Source organism: Elephantulus edwardii, unplaced genomic scaffold (assembly GCF_000299155.1).
Source record: "Elephantulus edwardii isolate Elephantulus edwardi_28Jun2011 unplaced genomic scaffold, EleEdw1.0 scaffold00145, whole genome shotgun sequence".
Taxonomy (NCBI): domain Eukaryota; kingdom Metazoa; phylum Chordata; class Mammalia; order Macroscelidea; family Macroscelididae; genus Elephantulus; species Elephantulus edwardii.
The window spans coordinates 5,046,571-5,063,107 of NW_006399895.1; the positions used below are offsets into that span (position 1 = coordinate 5,046,571).

A 16,537-nucleotide genomic window follows, 5' to 3' on the forward strand; every position below is an offset into this window, starting at 1 on the left:
CTAACCCAACTCAGAGAAGTTAAAAGAAACCACTGTTTCATTTTTCAATTAGGTTTTGGTTGGTACTCAGAATGAGTGGTTGTCGAAAACAAGACTTTTGAGAGCACTATTTTGTACAGGTAATGCAGCTGAGACCATGCAAGGGAGTCCACAGTCAAAGTGTCTAGCTTTTTGTTCTCACCCAGTAAAAAAGATTCTTATTAAAGGAATTTTTTAAAAAGTGGGGGAGGAGGGAGAGGAAGAAGAAGACAGGCTGTTTCTGTACACACTCAGTACTATTCTGAAGGAAACCTGGTAGAGACCGGCCAGCGATTTCAAACCTTTACTCTGATGCTTTTCCAATCAGATGTTTCCACATGGCTAGCAGAGAATATGAGGCAGAGCCCACCCTAGTCTTAGGAAAACATTGACCCTTGGATGCCATCTTTTCTGAAGAGTCGTCCAGCTCAGCCAGCTGCAAATCAAAAGTGAGCACTACATTACAACACTAAGTTCATGTTTCTCTGATTTATCCTCCAAGGATGCTGCCTTGAATTCTGTATCAGGGTCTGGGTGATGGATTTCAATGAAAAGAACGTAGATGAGTCCTCCAATGACAGCACCAACCATAGGGCCCACTACAGGGATCCACCAGAAGTTATTTCCAGCTCTGAAATCAAAGAAGATTTTAATGATGTAGTTTATACTTCCCAGTTTATACTGTCTAGTTGTTCACTAACCAGCTAGCCTTTCTAAACTCAGAGGTCCCTTTTTGTCCACTATAGTCTTGATTTCAGATGATCTTTCTCATTGGCCTATTAGTACTGTGAGGTCATAGCTCCCACTTCTTATCCTTTCTAAGAGCATGATCCCTGGAAGGATGGCTGCACATAGGGAATCCAGGGAGAAGGTGGGTAGAACCATGTTATACTGAGATACTGAGGAGATTACAACTTATGTTAAGAGACAAAATGTATAAAATGTTTGCATGGAAAATGAATTTGCTGTGTAAATTTCCACCCAAAGCCCAACTGAAAAAAAGAAAATACAATAATGCCTCTGAAATTACGGTCAAGAGTGAGAGCAGTTGGGGTAAGTTCAGTTCAGTCAGTTAGAATTATCTTCCCCTTATCCTGAAACAATGATTTTTAAAAATTATGACTGAAAACAATGATGCCCATGAATGGTGACTCTTTCCAGAATGTGGAAAGTTTCCTGAGCATCACTTAGCTCTGATGAAAAATCACTAAGGTTAAAGGAATAAGAAATGTCAATGGAAACAATGAATGCATTTGATAAAAATCAAAGGCAGAGATGTGAATTACCTAAAAATCATTGTAAATCAGTGCTTTAAAATAAGTTCTAAAAATAAATGAAAATAAGCTCTCAAAATAGAATATTTAATTGGAAAGCATCATGGTAAAAGTTTCCAGGTCACAGATCAAAGCTATTCTCTGATTTATGCCATGGCTCTCTCCCTGTCCTAGAAATGTAATCTGTAAGTATAAGGGAAATACAGTGTCTAAGTGAATTGTCACCATATTGCTACTATTTTGTTGAGAAGGGAAATGTATTTAAATAATTTTGTGTAAAGTATGTTGAATGCTCAGAAGCAAGAGCAACTATATGAAGTATGTCATTTATGAATACGTACACTTGATAAAAGATTTTTTTAAAAGCAGAAACTGATAAGCACAACTATAAGGAGGATGAGGGAAAGCAGAACACTTGGAGGAGCACAAAGATGGGGAGTGGACAGTTTGGGGAAGATTCATGCCTGTTTTTTTTCATCATTAGGCTTTAATATGGTCCATGTTGCCTTTTTTGTTGTCCAATCAAAGTCTGGATAATAAAACAACAACAACAACAAAAAAACCAAGAGCACTGTCCTGGAATTCATGGACATAGTTCACATCTCAGTGAGCTCTGGCTGCATATCCCTTAGGGAGCTGTGTGGCTAACAAGACCACGTTAGCAATTCAAACCCACCTCAGCTCCTCTGTGCAATTTACAGCTTTATAACCCACTTAGAAGGGCCTGCTAAGAGTCGTTTGTATTTGATGGAATGAATGAGTGAGGTTGAATTTCAGGGCTAAGTTAACTTTTTTTTTAAATTTCGGAAATATTATTATTTTATTTCAATTTGAACACATGACCTTGAATAAACCTGTTGTTGTTAGGTGCTGTTGAGTCGACCCTTTGAACAACAGATCTGAACCCTGTCCTAGCCTCACAATCTCTGACACACTTGAGCCCATTGCTGTGGTCCTAGTACAGTCCTTTTAGGATAATCCATGGTGGCACAACCTGTTATTGTGCTCATCTGCAAGATGAAAACCCAGGCTCTGGTGGCTTGGTGGTAAAGGGCTATGCTGCTAAGCCAAAGGCATGTGATTCCGAAGCCATCAGCTACATTGTAGAAGAAAGATAGACAGTCTCCTCCCGTGTGACTTATAGCCTCTAAAAATCTTCTGGAGGCTCGGCTATGAGTCAATTCCAACTATGAGGGGCATTTAACATTCCTCTTGAAGAACTTTAGGACTCGAATTGTGGTTGTGCACAATCACCACCAGGTGTCACTCTTTCCTCGTGGTGGAGGGGAAGCTGCACTTGGCCGTTCTTACAGGACCCTTTCCCAAACCATCAAATCTAGAAGACTTTTTCTGAGAGGCAAACGCAGAGTGAGGGACACTCAAGACTTTTAGATAATTAGGAGCCTCTGTCTGGAGACAATCACCTAAAGTGAGTATACGTTCCTTTGGCTGATTTCTTCCTTCACTATCATCTAACAGACTAAGTCCCAAGATACCTTCCAGGGCACGTGTCCTCCTTTCACTGATTGACCCCACTTCCCTGTGTAGAACTGAACACCTGGTTCTAGGGAACACAAGTCATAAACACACGTGCTCAGATGTGATTACCTGCCTGGAGTCAGTCTTACACGTACACAAGACAATCTGTCCCAATTGTCTTAAGCACCATCCCTATAGATTCATTTCTTTGAATCAGTTTGTGTGTTTTTTTTAACGTGAGTAATACTCTTGATTAGAGGAGGAGTAGCATCCACTTCCATAATAACTTGTCTCCGAAAACCCTATGATCCTGGAGAGAGGATGAAAGGCACCCAAGCGTGGAGGGCTCTCCTTCATAGGGTCGCTATGAGTTGCACTTAACAACAACAACAATACTCTTGAGATCCTTCACCCATTAAGCCATTGACACTTTAGTGTGAATTAGTGGAGAAAACTTTGACGGGGAAACATCCAAAATATTTAAGGGGGAAAGAGGCAGCCAGGCTTTGCTGACTCGCTGTAGACACCCTGGAATCCTCCTCCTCTGCCCAGCCTTCCTGCTTTCCACAGATACAGTGAGAACCTGAGAATAATGCAATCTTGGTTTTTACCTGAGATCTTGGGGGTGGATCTAGTCTAGGATGTCTGTTGAGGAGTTTGATGTAGAACTCTGAAAACATAGTACATTTGAGGGACCCTTTAGGGTGCCTGTTACCCCTTAAAGGTTTTTGAGAAGACCTTAGACCAAAGATTATGACCAGACCATCTTTTTTCTGACTATATTTTATTTTCTCTTCTCTCAATCCATCCTGTAGAGACAAGCTAGATTATTTTTGCTGAAGCAAAGCATGTTTAGAATCCTTTGCCTCACAGGATAACCTATAAGAAATCTTTCCTCAGCATCAAGCAGAAACATTCACTCTTGGGTTTTAGCTTCTCCATGATCAGATAGTGACTGCCCTTTCCAATCTTCTTCAAGCACTTTTCCAGTTAGACTAAGACTCCTTGTTATTTTTAACATCCTGTCTCCATGTTCAGAGCCCTCTGCTTGAGTTCAGCATATACAAATCTTGCCTCCATAATTCCAGCTGATTCTACTTTTTCTCAACTCCTGGAGTTTTATAGCTCTTGATAGTTTCAACCTTGTGTAAGAATCTATGTTTTCCCCTTTTGAGTAAAACATAATAAACCAGTGAAGGGCACCAAGTGGGTTTTTATCCTCTTTGGCAAGGGGCCTTGAAAGAGAGAGAGAAAGCTGTCAGATGAATGAATAAATGAATGCATGAAAGCAAAGGACCTGGTGATGATGAGTGATTAGGGGCCAGGGTTTGGCATTAGGTGACTCCAGCCTTTCCCACAGTCATGGGCTCTTCTACGATGTACTTTTAAAAAGTAGAGAAAGAACAGGCAGTATTTCGACCTATTTTGGAGCGACCATCGCTTTTAAGGTTCTGGATTTTGCATCAGGGTGGGGTCAGAGAAGGCCTGGAAAATCTTGACAGTCTTGGCAAGGATCCATATGAATGCAATTGGAGAAGTGGCCTCCTACAGCCAGACTCTGGCAGGCAAGATTGAAAGAAGTTCCTGGGCTAGTTCTGGGAATAAAGCGACCCATGAGGCATACACTTAATGCTCCAGTGGACAGCACAAGACATCCTGCCTAACTGGGGACATTTTGTTTGACCATTCTATGTTTTAGTGATGAGCATGCCAGTCCAGGTTTTCACAGTCTTATTGGCATTTCAGGCTTGATTTGGTTTTTGTGAAGGTCTGTCTGTGTCCTTTAAGAAGATTAGCACCTTTATTGATCTCTACCCACTGGATGTCGGCAACAACTCATAGTTATGACAGTGAAGACATATATCCAGGTATTGCCAAATATATCCATTTGTAATTGAGAGTCATTGCTTAAAGTGGGAGCTCTGGTAGCCTAGAGGAAAGGAGTTACACTGCCAACCCAAAGGCAGGTGGTTCATATCTACCAGCTATTTCAACATGATGACATATAACAATAACAGTAGCTCTCGATAACTCATTGCATAGTCAGTTCCTCAAAGAGAAGGAATGTTGCTTAATTGTCTCTGAATCCCTTACCTCCTAGGACATGGATAGCACATAGCATTGATCCCATACATTTCTACTGAGCCCCTTTTCTCTGCCAGACCTTGTCCTAGGCCTGTCACAGATATCTCTGTCTCTGTGATCCTTACACTCTAGAGGCTTTCCACCGAAATCTGTGGTGGTGATCTGAATGGTACTTGTTTTAATAGTGCTTATCCCATGCCTGGGAAAGGCAACCCAGACTCTCATATAAATAAATAAACACAATGTAGATGACTATATATCTCCAGGGTAGTGTTTAGGATCATTCTAAGTCCCTTGTTCTCTCAGCAAACCTTAAGCTGCAATTAGCTCACATGAAGTTTTTCTGCTGCTGGTCTTTCTTCTTCACATTGTGGGCATGTTTCCTGGTGAACCTAAAGGAGCTCCTCTTCTCACAGAGAGCTGTAAGAGGTGATGGGATTAGCCACTGTGGCTTTTGGGAAAGAAAGTGGAAAGGAAACAGTAGGGACATTTGTCCTGGTAGGAAATAGGGGCTGGAACCAAGTTAGTGTATTTTCTCTGTGTGAGCTGAGGTATAAAGCATGTCCTCTGCATGAGCTCTCTTCTATGATTGCTGGGACAGGAACGCCTTACTCGTCCCTCAAGATCCCACTTAGCTCTCACCTCTTCAGTGATGGCTTCCTGACGGCTGTCTGTGTTCCCCCAGCACTTCATACTTTTCTCAAAGCTGGGTTTCACTTAACTGAGTTTTTCTTGCCCAGTACAGTGCTTAAAACATGTTGTTGTTGTTGTTGTGTGCCATTGAGTCACTTGTGACTCCTAGCAACCCTTTGTACAACAGCCCTAAACCGTACTCTGTCTCTTGCCAACCTTATTGTCTCTGACACACTTACCCTTGTTACCCCAATCTATCTCATCAAGGGTCTTCCTCTCCTGCGCTGTCCCTCTACTCTCCCAAGCATGACATCCCTCTCCAAGGACTGGTCACTCATTGCAACATGTCCAAAGTATGTCAGACAAAGCTTCAGAATCCTTGCCTCCAAGGATCAGCCTGGCTTCACCCTGTCCAGGACAAATGTGTGTGTTTCCTTTGCAGTCCATGGTATATTCAGTACTCTTCTTCAACACCACAGTTCAAAGGCATCAATTCTCCTTCTATCATCCCTAGTCATTGTCCAGCTCTCTGATGCATAGCAAATGATTGCAAAGACCATGGAATGTATCAGGTACACTGTAGTCTCCAGAGTGACATCATTGATCTTCAGTACTTCAGAGAGTTCTCTAATCACAGACTTTCCCATTACAATATGTCTTTTAATTTCCTGGTTGCTGGTGCCAAGACTGATGATTGTGGAGCCAAGCAAAATAAAGCTGTGAACAAGCTCAATCTCTTCACCATCCATCCTGATGCTGCCAATCGGTCCAGTGATGAGAATCTTTGTTTTCTTGACATTGAGCCTCAATCCATACTGAAGGCTGCAGTCCCTGACCTTCCACAGAAAGCGCTTCAGGTCCTCCTCCATTTCAGCAAGCAGGGTTGTGTCATCTGCATAGCACAGGTTGTTGATGAGTCTTCCTCCAATCCTGATGCCAGATTTCTTTTCATACAGCCCAGCCTAGCGGATAATCTGCTATGCATATAGATTGAAAATGTATGGAGATAGGACACACCCCTGGCAGACACCTTTCCCAATTTTGTGTTCCCTTGCTCTGTTCTGACGACTGCCCCCTGGTTCAAGTAGAGGTTTCACATTAGCACGATCAAGTGTTCTGGGATTTCCATTCTTTTCAACAACAATAGAGAAATATCTTTCTTTCGTCTGCTTACACATAAATATTGTTTAATAAACATCCACTGAATTGAATAAGCAAGTGAAGCATGATTCACTAGAAAAAGCCCTGTATAATGTCAAAGGAGGTAAATTCTAGTCTGTGTTGTTACAAAGTGAATGCATAGTCAAGTAATTAAAAAAAAATTTCCTCATAGCTGTTGAGTTCAACTCATATCCGTGTTCAGAGACTGTAAATTGCACAGGATGAGACTGCCCATCTTTCTCCCAATGAGCAGCTAGTAGATTCAGATGGTCTGTCTTTGAGTTGAGAGTGTAACCCCTTACCCATTAAGCCAAACATTCACATAATGCCGTATATTAATTGAAGGGTTATTATTATATGACAAGCCTTTATTTATTGGTCTGTACCACCATCTATCATTCACTTGCTCTCACTGTCTTTTGCTGTCTCTACTTTGGACTCTTTCTTATGTATTGTTGTTGTTTATTGTTGAGTTGGAACTGACCTATAGCTGACCCTCCAGTGGTTTTACAGAGGCAGAAAATTGAATGGGAGGAGATTTCCTATCTTTTCCCCATGGAGCAGCAGGCGTATTAGAACCATGTACTTTTGCTTTGGTAGTGCAATTTCTTACCACTAAGCCATCAGAGCTGCACATAAAACAATGTTCCACTTAGGACCACAATACACACTGAGTTCCCACCTCAGAAGAACTCTCCTGGATCCCCAAGTTAAAGCACAACCTTCTCTGATAATACACAGCCAAATCCTTCTCCCATCCCCCCCACCCCCTTCCTTTATTACTTACGTGAAGACCTCAGACCCCCAACCTGCCATAAAAGTGAAGAGTCTGGGACCCAAGTCTCGAGCTGGGTTCATGGCACAGCCACTGTTCAGTCCCAAAGAACAAGAAATGACAATAATCAGGAGGCCAATGGAAATTGGCTCTAGACCTTTGGGGATTCCTATGTTTCTAGAATCCAAAATGGCAAAAACCATCATGAGGAGGAATGTGGTGGCCAGTACCTGGAGAGGGAGAAAGTATGCATAGAATTTAGCCTATCTACAGTTACCTGCCCAACTAAAAAATAATCTCCTTTTTTTTAATAACAAGTTTAGTGATAACTGATGTACTTTGGTTAAGGACACTATGCCAGACTCTATTCATAACACCTGGAAAGTTGCCAATAGCATCCCTGCTTACAGGTGATGTACTGTTCCAATAATTTTTGGATGAGCTTCAGCAGGATTTTTCTTGCATATGCTATTAGTGTTATCATTTATTAATTTGCACACTTTGTCAGATCACCTTTGTGGTAAAGGGGAATAAATATGGATCTCTTTCAGTCATTTGGCCAGGTGTTTAGCTCTACATCCCCTTTATTAGAACATGTCTTTTCAACAGAATCAGATCAGTGTTGCATTTTTACTTACTTGGTCTGCAAATGCATTTGCTGGTGACAGATATGGAGATGGGTATGTTGCAAAAATGAATGCTGTTGCATTTTCTCCCACTGTGAGCAGTTTTCCATCAGCAAAGGACATAAGTCCATCTATGGAAGACAGAACTCTCTTGGTTAGTGTTATCTGGGTATGAGAGAGAAAAGCTTATGTGCTAAAAAACTACAGTCTAACGCTCAGGTATATCTTTGGTGTTGGCATTTTTTGTCTCTCTCCTTTTTATGGTTGTTGTTGTGAGTCATTAAATTGAAACCAACTCATAGCTGATCCTCCAAGCAGACTTTCAGGGCTGTAAATCTCATGGGAGGAGATTATTCATCTTTCTCCTGAGCAAGAGCTGGTGGATTTGAACCACATGCCTTTGGGTTGGCCCCACAACACTGAGCCACGGGAGCTCCCTCCTCTTTGTACGAGGGTAGTTTTAGAGTGGCTTAGGGTAACCAATGCTAGAGTGAAGGGGAGGGAGTGGGTCAAATGTAAAGATTCCTGCTTTCTCTTGATGCTCCCCTCTAAACTTGGAACAAGTTTCTGAGCCAGTGGGTTCTGGAAACTAGTCTCCTTTTAGGGGAATTTTTAGAACTATTGAGATTAGTCTAAACACAAAGGGTCGCTAAGGCCTGCTCTAGGCAGAATTCATAATTCCTGAAGAATCTTCAACAACCTCTAACCCTTCAGAATTTGAGGATGCTAAGTCCCAGGGAAATGCCCTCTGAGCATCAAGACAGCCAGCACTCACCCAGATCTTGCCACAGCTATTGCCTCTAGGGATTTCTAGTCTGGTCTCAAATGCCTCTTCAGTTCTCATAAGCATTAGTTCTTAGAGAAACAATCTGTAGCGGAGGCTCCTTCCCACAATCCATTTCTCTAAAACTTATTTAATAAATTCTAGTTTCAGAAAGTTTGAGTTTGAGAGTCAAAATGTATTGGAATTCTGGTGGCAGAGCATATAACACATTGTGCTCTTAACTGAAGTAGCATTTCAGTCTCCAAGCCTGCCATGGGAAAAAGATGGGCAGTCTCCTCCTGTAAAGAATTACAGCCTCAAAAACCTGATGGTAGGTTGTCATGATTCAGAACTGAGTCAGTGGTGGTGGTGAGAAGGGCCTGAGTTTAAAGGTCAAAATAAACTGTGACTTATTTTTGGGTCAGATGAAAGCAACTACTTTAACAGTTGATTTCATGGAACCAAAAGGTAGAGATTTTTCTTGGTGTCATCTGCTTCAACTAAAGCCAAATGGGTAAGATGGGTTATTGGAATCATGAAGTTAATACTGGCTCAATCAGAACTAAAGTCTAGGGCAGAATTTCGATTCCCTTTCAAGATAGTTGCAGAATTGACACCTGATTGTTTGCTAGAAAAAGGATAAGGATAAGAGTACCCACTTGTTGATCTGCTGCACCCGTTGTTTCAGAGAATGTCTAGAATCCTTCCCCATCCTCTTTGCTCCCCATCAACTACTCCTCTTTCAGACAGATAAGAGATACCTGTAGAAAAGCCACTGCCTATGGCTTATTGTGTACACGTTCACATTTAGTTCTTATTGGATCTAAAAATTGGTTTCCTTTAAGTCCAACTTCATATTTAAAATGTGGTCAGTATCATTAAAAGACCTCATGAATTGATGCTAATGATAAATTTCTCTATCGTCTTAGAGCTTAGAAGCTTTAGAACTTCCTATTAATTGTAGCAAGTTTTCCTGATCTTGTCTTATCATACCTCTTTCTGTCAAGTGATTCTCAGATTATGCCCACCTCTCCTTACCTTTCAGATTTGTAGGGGTCCTACTCACCATAATAAATGCCAAAGAGGGTTGCAGCCCCCACAAAGGCACCCAAGAATTGGGCTCCCACATAAAAAGGCAATTTGAACCATTTCATCCGTCCAAAGACACAAATTGCAAAAGACACAGCAGGGTTAATGTGGCCACCTGCAAGAAAGATGACAAGACTACTGAAGTGAGAGGGCGGGCCAAAAGTACAGAATTGAGGAGAAAACCTTGTATAGAGGCATCAGGAAGAACTCAATATTCTAGGATTACTAGTTTTAATGATGGGATTACTAGTTCTAAGGAAGGCAGAGGGATTACTAGTTTTCTCTGTGTTTGTATGTGTGAGAGAGGAAGAACTAGTAATCAATCCACCTGCCATCATTAGACGAGGAAGCTTTCTAAAAAGAGAGTCAGGAAGGCACAGAAACTTGCTCTATTAAGTATTTCACAGGTGGTCCTCACCCAGAGGCAATCTCTGTGGGAGGATAAAAGGAACATAAGAAAACATCTCTGATCAAAATATGGTAGCAAATACCAATGAGGCTTTAAACATAAACCCCCACAAAAAAAGACTTATGTACATCATTAAAAAACCCACACATCCTAAAAAATGCTCCTACAGACCCATTGCTATCCAGTATATTCTGATTCTTGGTATTTCTTGGCTTGAAAACAATCCTCATGACAAATATTACATAGGGACACTGTTGTAAAATGGGACTGACATTCAGGGTTGAGAAAAGACAGAGAAGGAGGGGATGAATGGTATATACTGCATTAAAACAGATGAGGGATTGAACTGTTTAAAAGGGATATATGATTGGGTATTGTCATGACAGGAGTCCAGAATGAAGGCTGCACAGTGAGTGGATTTGGGGGAAGGGATTACATAACAATGAAAGAGTTTTTCATCTACTTTTCAAGGAGAAGAGAGAATTGGGGGGAGAGGGTGGGCAGGGAGAAAAGTGCGACACTGAATGACTGGAAACCCTAAGTCTCTGTAAACTTTCATTAAAATTAATAATAAAAAAAACACCCAAAAAAGAAAGCAATCTTCACATGACATCTATGTGTCTCTGGGACTAACGTTGGTCTATTTTTTTTTTTTTTTGGTTTATCAGTTTTTCACAGGTTTTATACAACGATAGCTTTCATTTTTATAAGAGTTTTTTTTAGACATAAATTTGTAATTTTATTTTACTGTAGTATCTTTTTTTAAATTTGTTTATTTATTTTTCATTTCAATGAACATCTACAGAGATTTTGGAATCTATTTTTATAGCTCAGAAGTCATTAGGTTTAGGACTCAACTTAAACTAGTAACAGTCTCATTAACATAATAAAGAAAATCCTAATTTCCAAACAGAAGCACATCCATAGATATAAAGTCCAGGAATTCAACACCTATTTTGGAAGGAGGGAGACACAATCCAATCTGTACAGGAGGTTTAAGCATTTTAGCTCCTCCTGAAAGTGAATACCCTGAGGCAAGAATTATTATTCCCCTTAGACCTCATATAGGATGACAAGTATCAGAATACCTGCACACCTAGCATAGCTGGTTTCATTTTGCTTTCATTTATTGAACTGCACAGATAACTAACTGAAGGATGGACAGTGGGTTTGTTGGGTTTTATGTTTTTACAAATTGTGACCACCTTGCATCAAACAAGTTTATGAATGCTAGTTTTCTGACAGCTTTTACTACTTCAGTCGGCTATTTGGTCATGATTCTAACAATACTTCAAGCGATTTTTCATGTGTTGCACATTTAATAAACTAATGCAAAGTGTAAACATAACTTTTATGTGCACTAGAAAACCATGATATTCATGTGCCTTGATTTAGTGCAAGACTCATTATATTGTGATAGTCTAAAAACAACTCCCTATACCTTTGAGGTGTGGCTGTAGTGAGGAGTTCAAAATAAGGATTTTTTTTTCATTTGAGTGAAAGTTTATAAATGATTATTTTCCCCCTTTCTATCCTTGATACACATTTTGTTTTAAGGAATTTTAATTACAAATTTATTTAATCATTCATATACATTTTATTTTATCAGATTTTTATTACAATTTCTTACACTCATTCAGACATCTTGTTTTATAACATTACTACAATTTACTAGGGAGCTCTGGTGGCCTAGTGGCAAGAAGCTGAGCTGTCGTTGATATATTACAATAGATGTTGTTGTTGTTGTTGTTATGTGCCGTCGAGTCATTTGAGACTCATAGAAACCCTTTATACAACAGCCCTAAACTCTGCTCTGTCCTGTGCCAATCACACTGTCTCTGACACTCCCATCCCAATTACCCCAGTCACTGAATCAATCCACCTCATAGAGGACCTTCCCCTCCTGCGCTGTCCCTCTACCCTCCCAAGCATGATGTCCCTCTCCAAGGACTGGTCCCTCCTGGCAACATGTCCAAAGTATGTCAGACAAAGCCCCAGAATCCTTGCCTCCAAGGAGCAGCCCAGTTCAACCCTCTCCAGGATAAATCTGTTGATTTTCTTAGCAGTCCATGGTACACTCAATGCTCTTCTCCAGCACCACAGCTCAAAGGCATCAATTCTCCTTCTATCCTCCTTAGTCATGGTCCAACTCTGATCCATAACAAGTGATAGCAAAGATCATAGCCTGTATCAGATGCACCTTATTCTCTAGACAGACACCATTGCTCTTCAGTACTTTGGAGAGGTCCCTAACAGCAGACTTTCCCATCACAATATGTCTTTTAATTTCCTGGCTACTTGTGCTAAGAGTGTTGACTGTGAAGCCAAGCAAACTGAAGTTGTGAACAATCTCAATCTCTTCACCATCCATCCCGATGCTGCCAATTGGCCCAGTGGTGAGAATCTTTGTCTTCTTGACATTGAGCCTAAATCCATATTGAAGGCTGCAGTCCTTGACCTTCTGCAGCAAGTGCTTCAGGTACTTGTCAGTTTCAGCAAGCAGGGTTGTATCATCTGCATAACACAGGTTGTTGATGACTCTTTCACCAATCCTGATGCCACACTTCTCCTCATAGAATCCAGCCTACTGGATAATCTGTTGATAATTAAGCTTTTATTGTATTTTTGTCTTCCTCCTCTCCAAACTTACCTATTTATTAATTTTTATTTTCTTCCCATCCCCAGCAACCAACCACTATTCTGTCTGTCTGTAAACCTTTCCTTGGCTTTTTCTAACAGTGGCCATATGCCATAATTGTCACTGACTTGTTTTGCTTAGCATAATGTCCTCTAGATTCATCCATTTTATACAGAACTTTGTGAACTTATTATTGGGTTTTTAGTATAGCACAGGAATGGCAAAGAAGTAATTGATTAAAGGCCTTTATTCAGATTGTCCAGACTGCAGAGAGGGAAAGTTGTTTGGGGGTAGGAGAAATAGTGTATCAGGACCAGTGCTTTGTAGCTAATGAGGAAAAGAACCAAGGGGTAGAAGCTGGGCTCAGAAGAAGGCACAGCAGGGCTGCCCTGACATTTTGGTTGGAGGCCAACTGGCTTCTCACAATAGTTCCCAACAGAGGTGAGTTGTCACTTGTGGTTCAACACAGCACAAAGCAGAGCAGTGCAGTGGGTAGAACATGAGTGTCAGAGTTTTTCCACAGGCCAGTCTCATCTCTGCAAAGGGCCTTTGTCATGACAGATTATTCACACAAAGAGCCTCAAGGAGCAGCTGAAGCTCAGGAGATCTGGATGCAGGTTCTAGGTGAGCAGAACAAAAGTCTTGATTCAAAACAAGACACTTTCCAGTCCTCATGTGTGGACAAGTTTATGATCAAGATGACTTTAGTATGTATTTGTTATTAAGCAAGAAAATTAGAATATGCTTGTTTCTTTGTCTCTTCAGAGAATTTCTTTTCCTTCCATGATGCTACGTAAATAAAGCCCATGGCCTGAGAACAAGTAAGCAACATTGACACTTTGTGTGGGATGCTGTAGAATCAAGGTGTTCTGGGTTCTGGATGGCTGGATGGCTGGATCTGATCATTAAACCACCTGCACATTTGCAAAGACCAGGGTGTAATAATGTCCTTTCAGTACAGTAATAAATATATTGTACTAAAAGCCCAATGCTAGCTGATCTCACCAGTCTGTGACCACAAAATGGGACATTTCTTTTTATGCCCAATGAACATTGGTTCCTTTGAGAATCCTTAAAGAAGACCTCACTTGTGCCCATAAACCAGTGTGTTAGCTACAGCTACCATGAGATAGTTCCCTCCCCCACACAAATGTCCATCGCCTTTGCTGAGGTCAGTACTGATGGTATCACCTGTGTGGGTGTCACCAGTGAGTCAGTGGTATGGGCCCTGCAGGTTCTCAAAGCCATCAATTCTCAGAGAAGCTGAATAGTGATATGCTCATAAAAGAGACAGAGAGAAGGGCTAGCTTCCTTTCCTACCAGTGCCACATTTTAACCCTTATTTGCCATCCTGCTTGCAGTCTTTCATAAACAATGAATAAATTCTTTTCCTCACCCCAAACACACTTTCTTTCCCAGTTGGATGGCTCTTGGCAATTTGCTTAACATTCATGAGTCCTGGTTTACTCTTAATTGGAGGCAACAACATCTACCGCAGAGTGCTGTTATTGAGGGGGATGCAGATAAAGGATGCACAGCCAGCCCAGGGCTCAGCATGGAAGCATGAACAGTTGCTCAAAAACTTTGTGAAGATCTAGGTGATGCAGATGACTCGTGTGATTTGTTGCTATTCAAAAGGCTAGACATTTGAATGCAACCAGAGGTGCCCTGCAAGAAAGGCCAGGTGTCTACTTCTGAAAAATCAGCTACTGAGAACTGTATGGAGCAATGTACTCCTGTGTGCATGGAATCACTGAGTCATAATCAATTCAAAGGCAACGGGGGTGGAGGGGGCGGTTCTTCGCTTATCGTCAACTGTCTTCCTTCAGGGCTTAGACTAAGCTGCTGAAAGATTCCCAGTGCTTCGATAATTAGAGGGTTTCTATCCTCCCTTCTTAAGTTCCCAAGCCACATTGAGTGCCATCATTCTATTAGACCCTTCAGGACTTAGCAAACAATTTCTAATCAGTCCATCTCTGGGGAATGAATTAAGCCAAGACTTTCTGGTTGAAACTTAAACTTCTGTGAAAGTGCCAGTCATTTTGGAAGAGATTCTGCATTGTCATTAACTGCAGTAGATAAAGGTCCACGGACTTGTTTGTGTGGAGTAACCTTCACTGAGCTATTCATGGAGCATTTGAGACATGGCTTCCAAATGTGAGGCAGAACAAGTAGAAGAGCACACTGAATGATGGGCTAAATGATGCAGTGGACAGACTTAAAAATCAGTCCATTCTAAATTCTCAACCCTCATCTTTGTTTCTTCCTAAACGGTGGACAAATAGCTTACTGTTCATTGGTCATTTTATTATCTATTAAAAAAGAATCAAATACATATTTTGGTAGAATGAGAAGTAAATTAAAACATGTAAAGTACTTAGCACTTTGTAATTGTGCTTGCATGTTTAAAAGGTGAAGTCAGTACATTGGAATGGCTGTGTTAGGAGTTATCATCATATATATGACTTACCAGAGACACCACCACTCACATAAATGGCCATTGTCACAGCCATTGCAAATCCAAGATTTATTGTGACAATCCCTCCAAAATGCCCTCGACTGAGGACAGCCTGAGCAACAGAGCCACATCCAAGGACCTAGAATAAAAGTAAAAATCAATGAGTAAGTGAAGATAATTGAATGCAATTAAACATTGCAGCAGCAATAAGAATTTTTGAAGTATACTCATAGATGCCTTGGACTTCATACACATCAAATGATAATGATCCGGCTATGCAGATAGAAAATAGTGATCCTTCCACTGAACCTAACTTGCATATATGCTGTGTTGGGCCTGCACAGTATTAAACATTTGTCTACCTTTATTATTTAGGTCATTGCTGACAGTGATCCAGGCTTGTAAAGTGTTTAATTAAACTTTTAAGTTTTGTAAAGATATTTATTGATTCACATACTGTTGCAGAAATATTGCACAGACATCCATGGGCTTAACTCATCAGGTTTTTAAAAGCAACCAGAAGATCTGGAAACTCTAGAGGTAATCACTTGGAGAAGAGTGGCACTAAAGTGCACCAGACCCGAGTCATAATATTTTCATTTACTTCATATGCATGTGAAAGATACTTTCTTATTCATTAATAAGGAAGACTGCAGGAGAATGGATACCTTTAAATTGTGGTGTTGGCAAAGAATATTGAATATCCCATGGACTACCAAAGAATAAGTAAATCTGTCTTCGAAAAAGTGCAAGCAGGGTGCTTGTTAAAAGCAAGGATGGTGAAACGTTGATGTACTTTGAGCATGTTGCCAGTCCTTGGAAAAAAATACCATGCTTGGAAAAGTTGAGGATCAGTGAAAGAGAGGAATACTCAGTATAAGATGGATTTGCCCAGTGACTGCAACAATGGGCTTGTGCATTCTGGAGTTTGCGGGGATGTCACAGGATAGGGCAAGGTTGTTCATAAGGGTTGCTATGAAGCTTAGTTGACTCCACAACATCTAACAAGGACTAAAGTCTGCTCTAGATACTCCCAGTATAAAACAGATCAGGCATTCAAATTAGATGAACATCTAGTAAATTGAAAGGTCATTTGCACTATGTATTGGAAAGAGATAATGGATTGAGG

The 16,537-nt window shown here is 40.8% G+C and overlaps 1 protein-coding gene across 1 annotated transcript in view; it reads right to left on the bottom strand.

Moving 5' to 3' along the window:
* Positions 1-474: 474 nt before the first annotated feature.
* The window catches only part of AQP9 (aquaporin 9), a 59,137-nt gene continuing 43,074 nt past the window's right edge, over positions 475-16,537 (bottom strand). Inside the window, exons 2-6 of the mRNA XM_006894502.1 lie at positions 15,421-15,547; positions 9,881-10,018; positions 8,064-8,182; positions 7,438-7,655; positions 475-649 (exon numbers count right to left, since the gene is read on the bottom strand). Coding sequence (XP_006894564.1) covers positions 475-649; positions 7,438-7,655; positions 8,064-8,182; positions 9,881-10,018; positions 15,421-15,547 — 777 coding nt within the window. The remainder of the gene's footprint in view (positions 650-7,437; positions 7,656-8,063; positions 8,183-9,880; positions 10,019-15,420; positions 15,548-16,537) is intronic.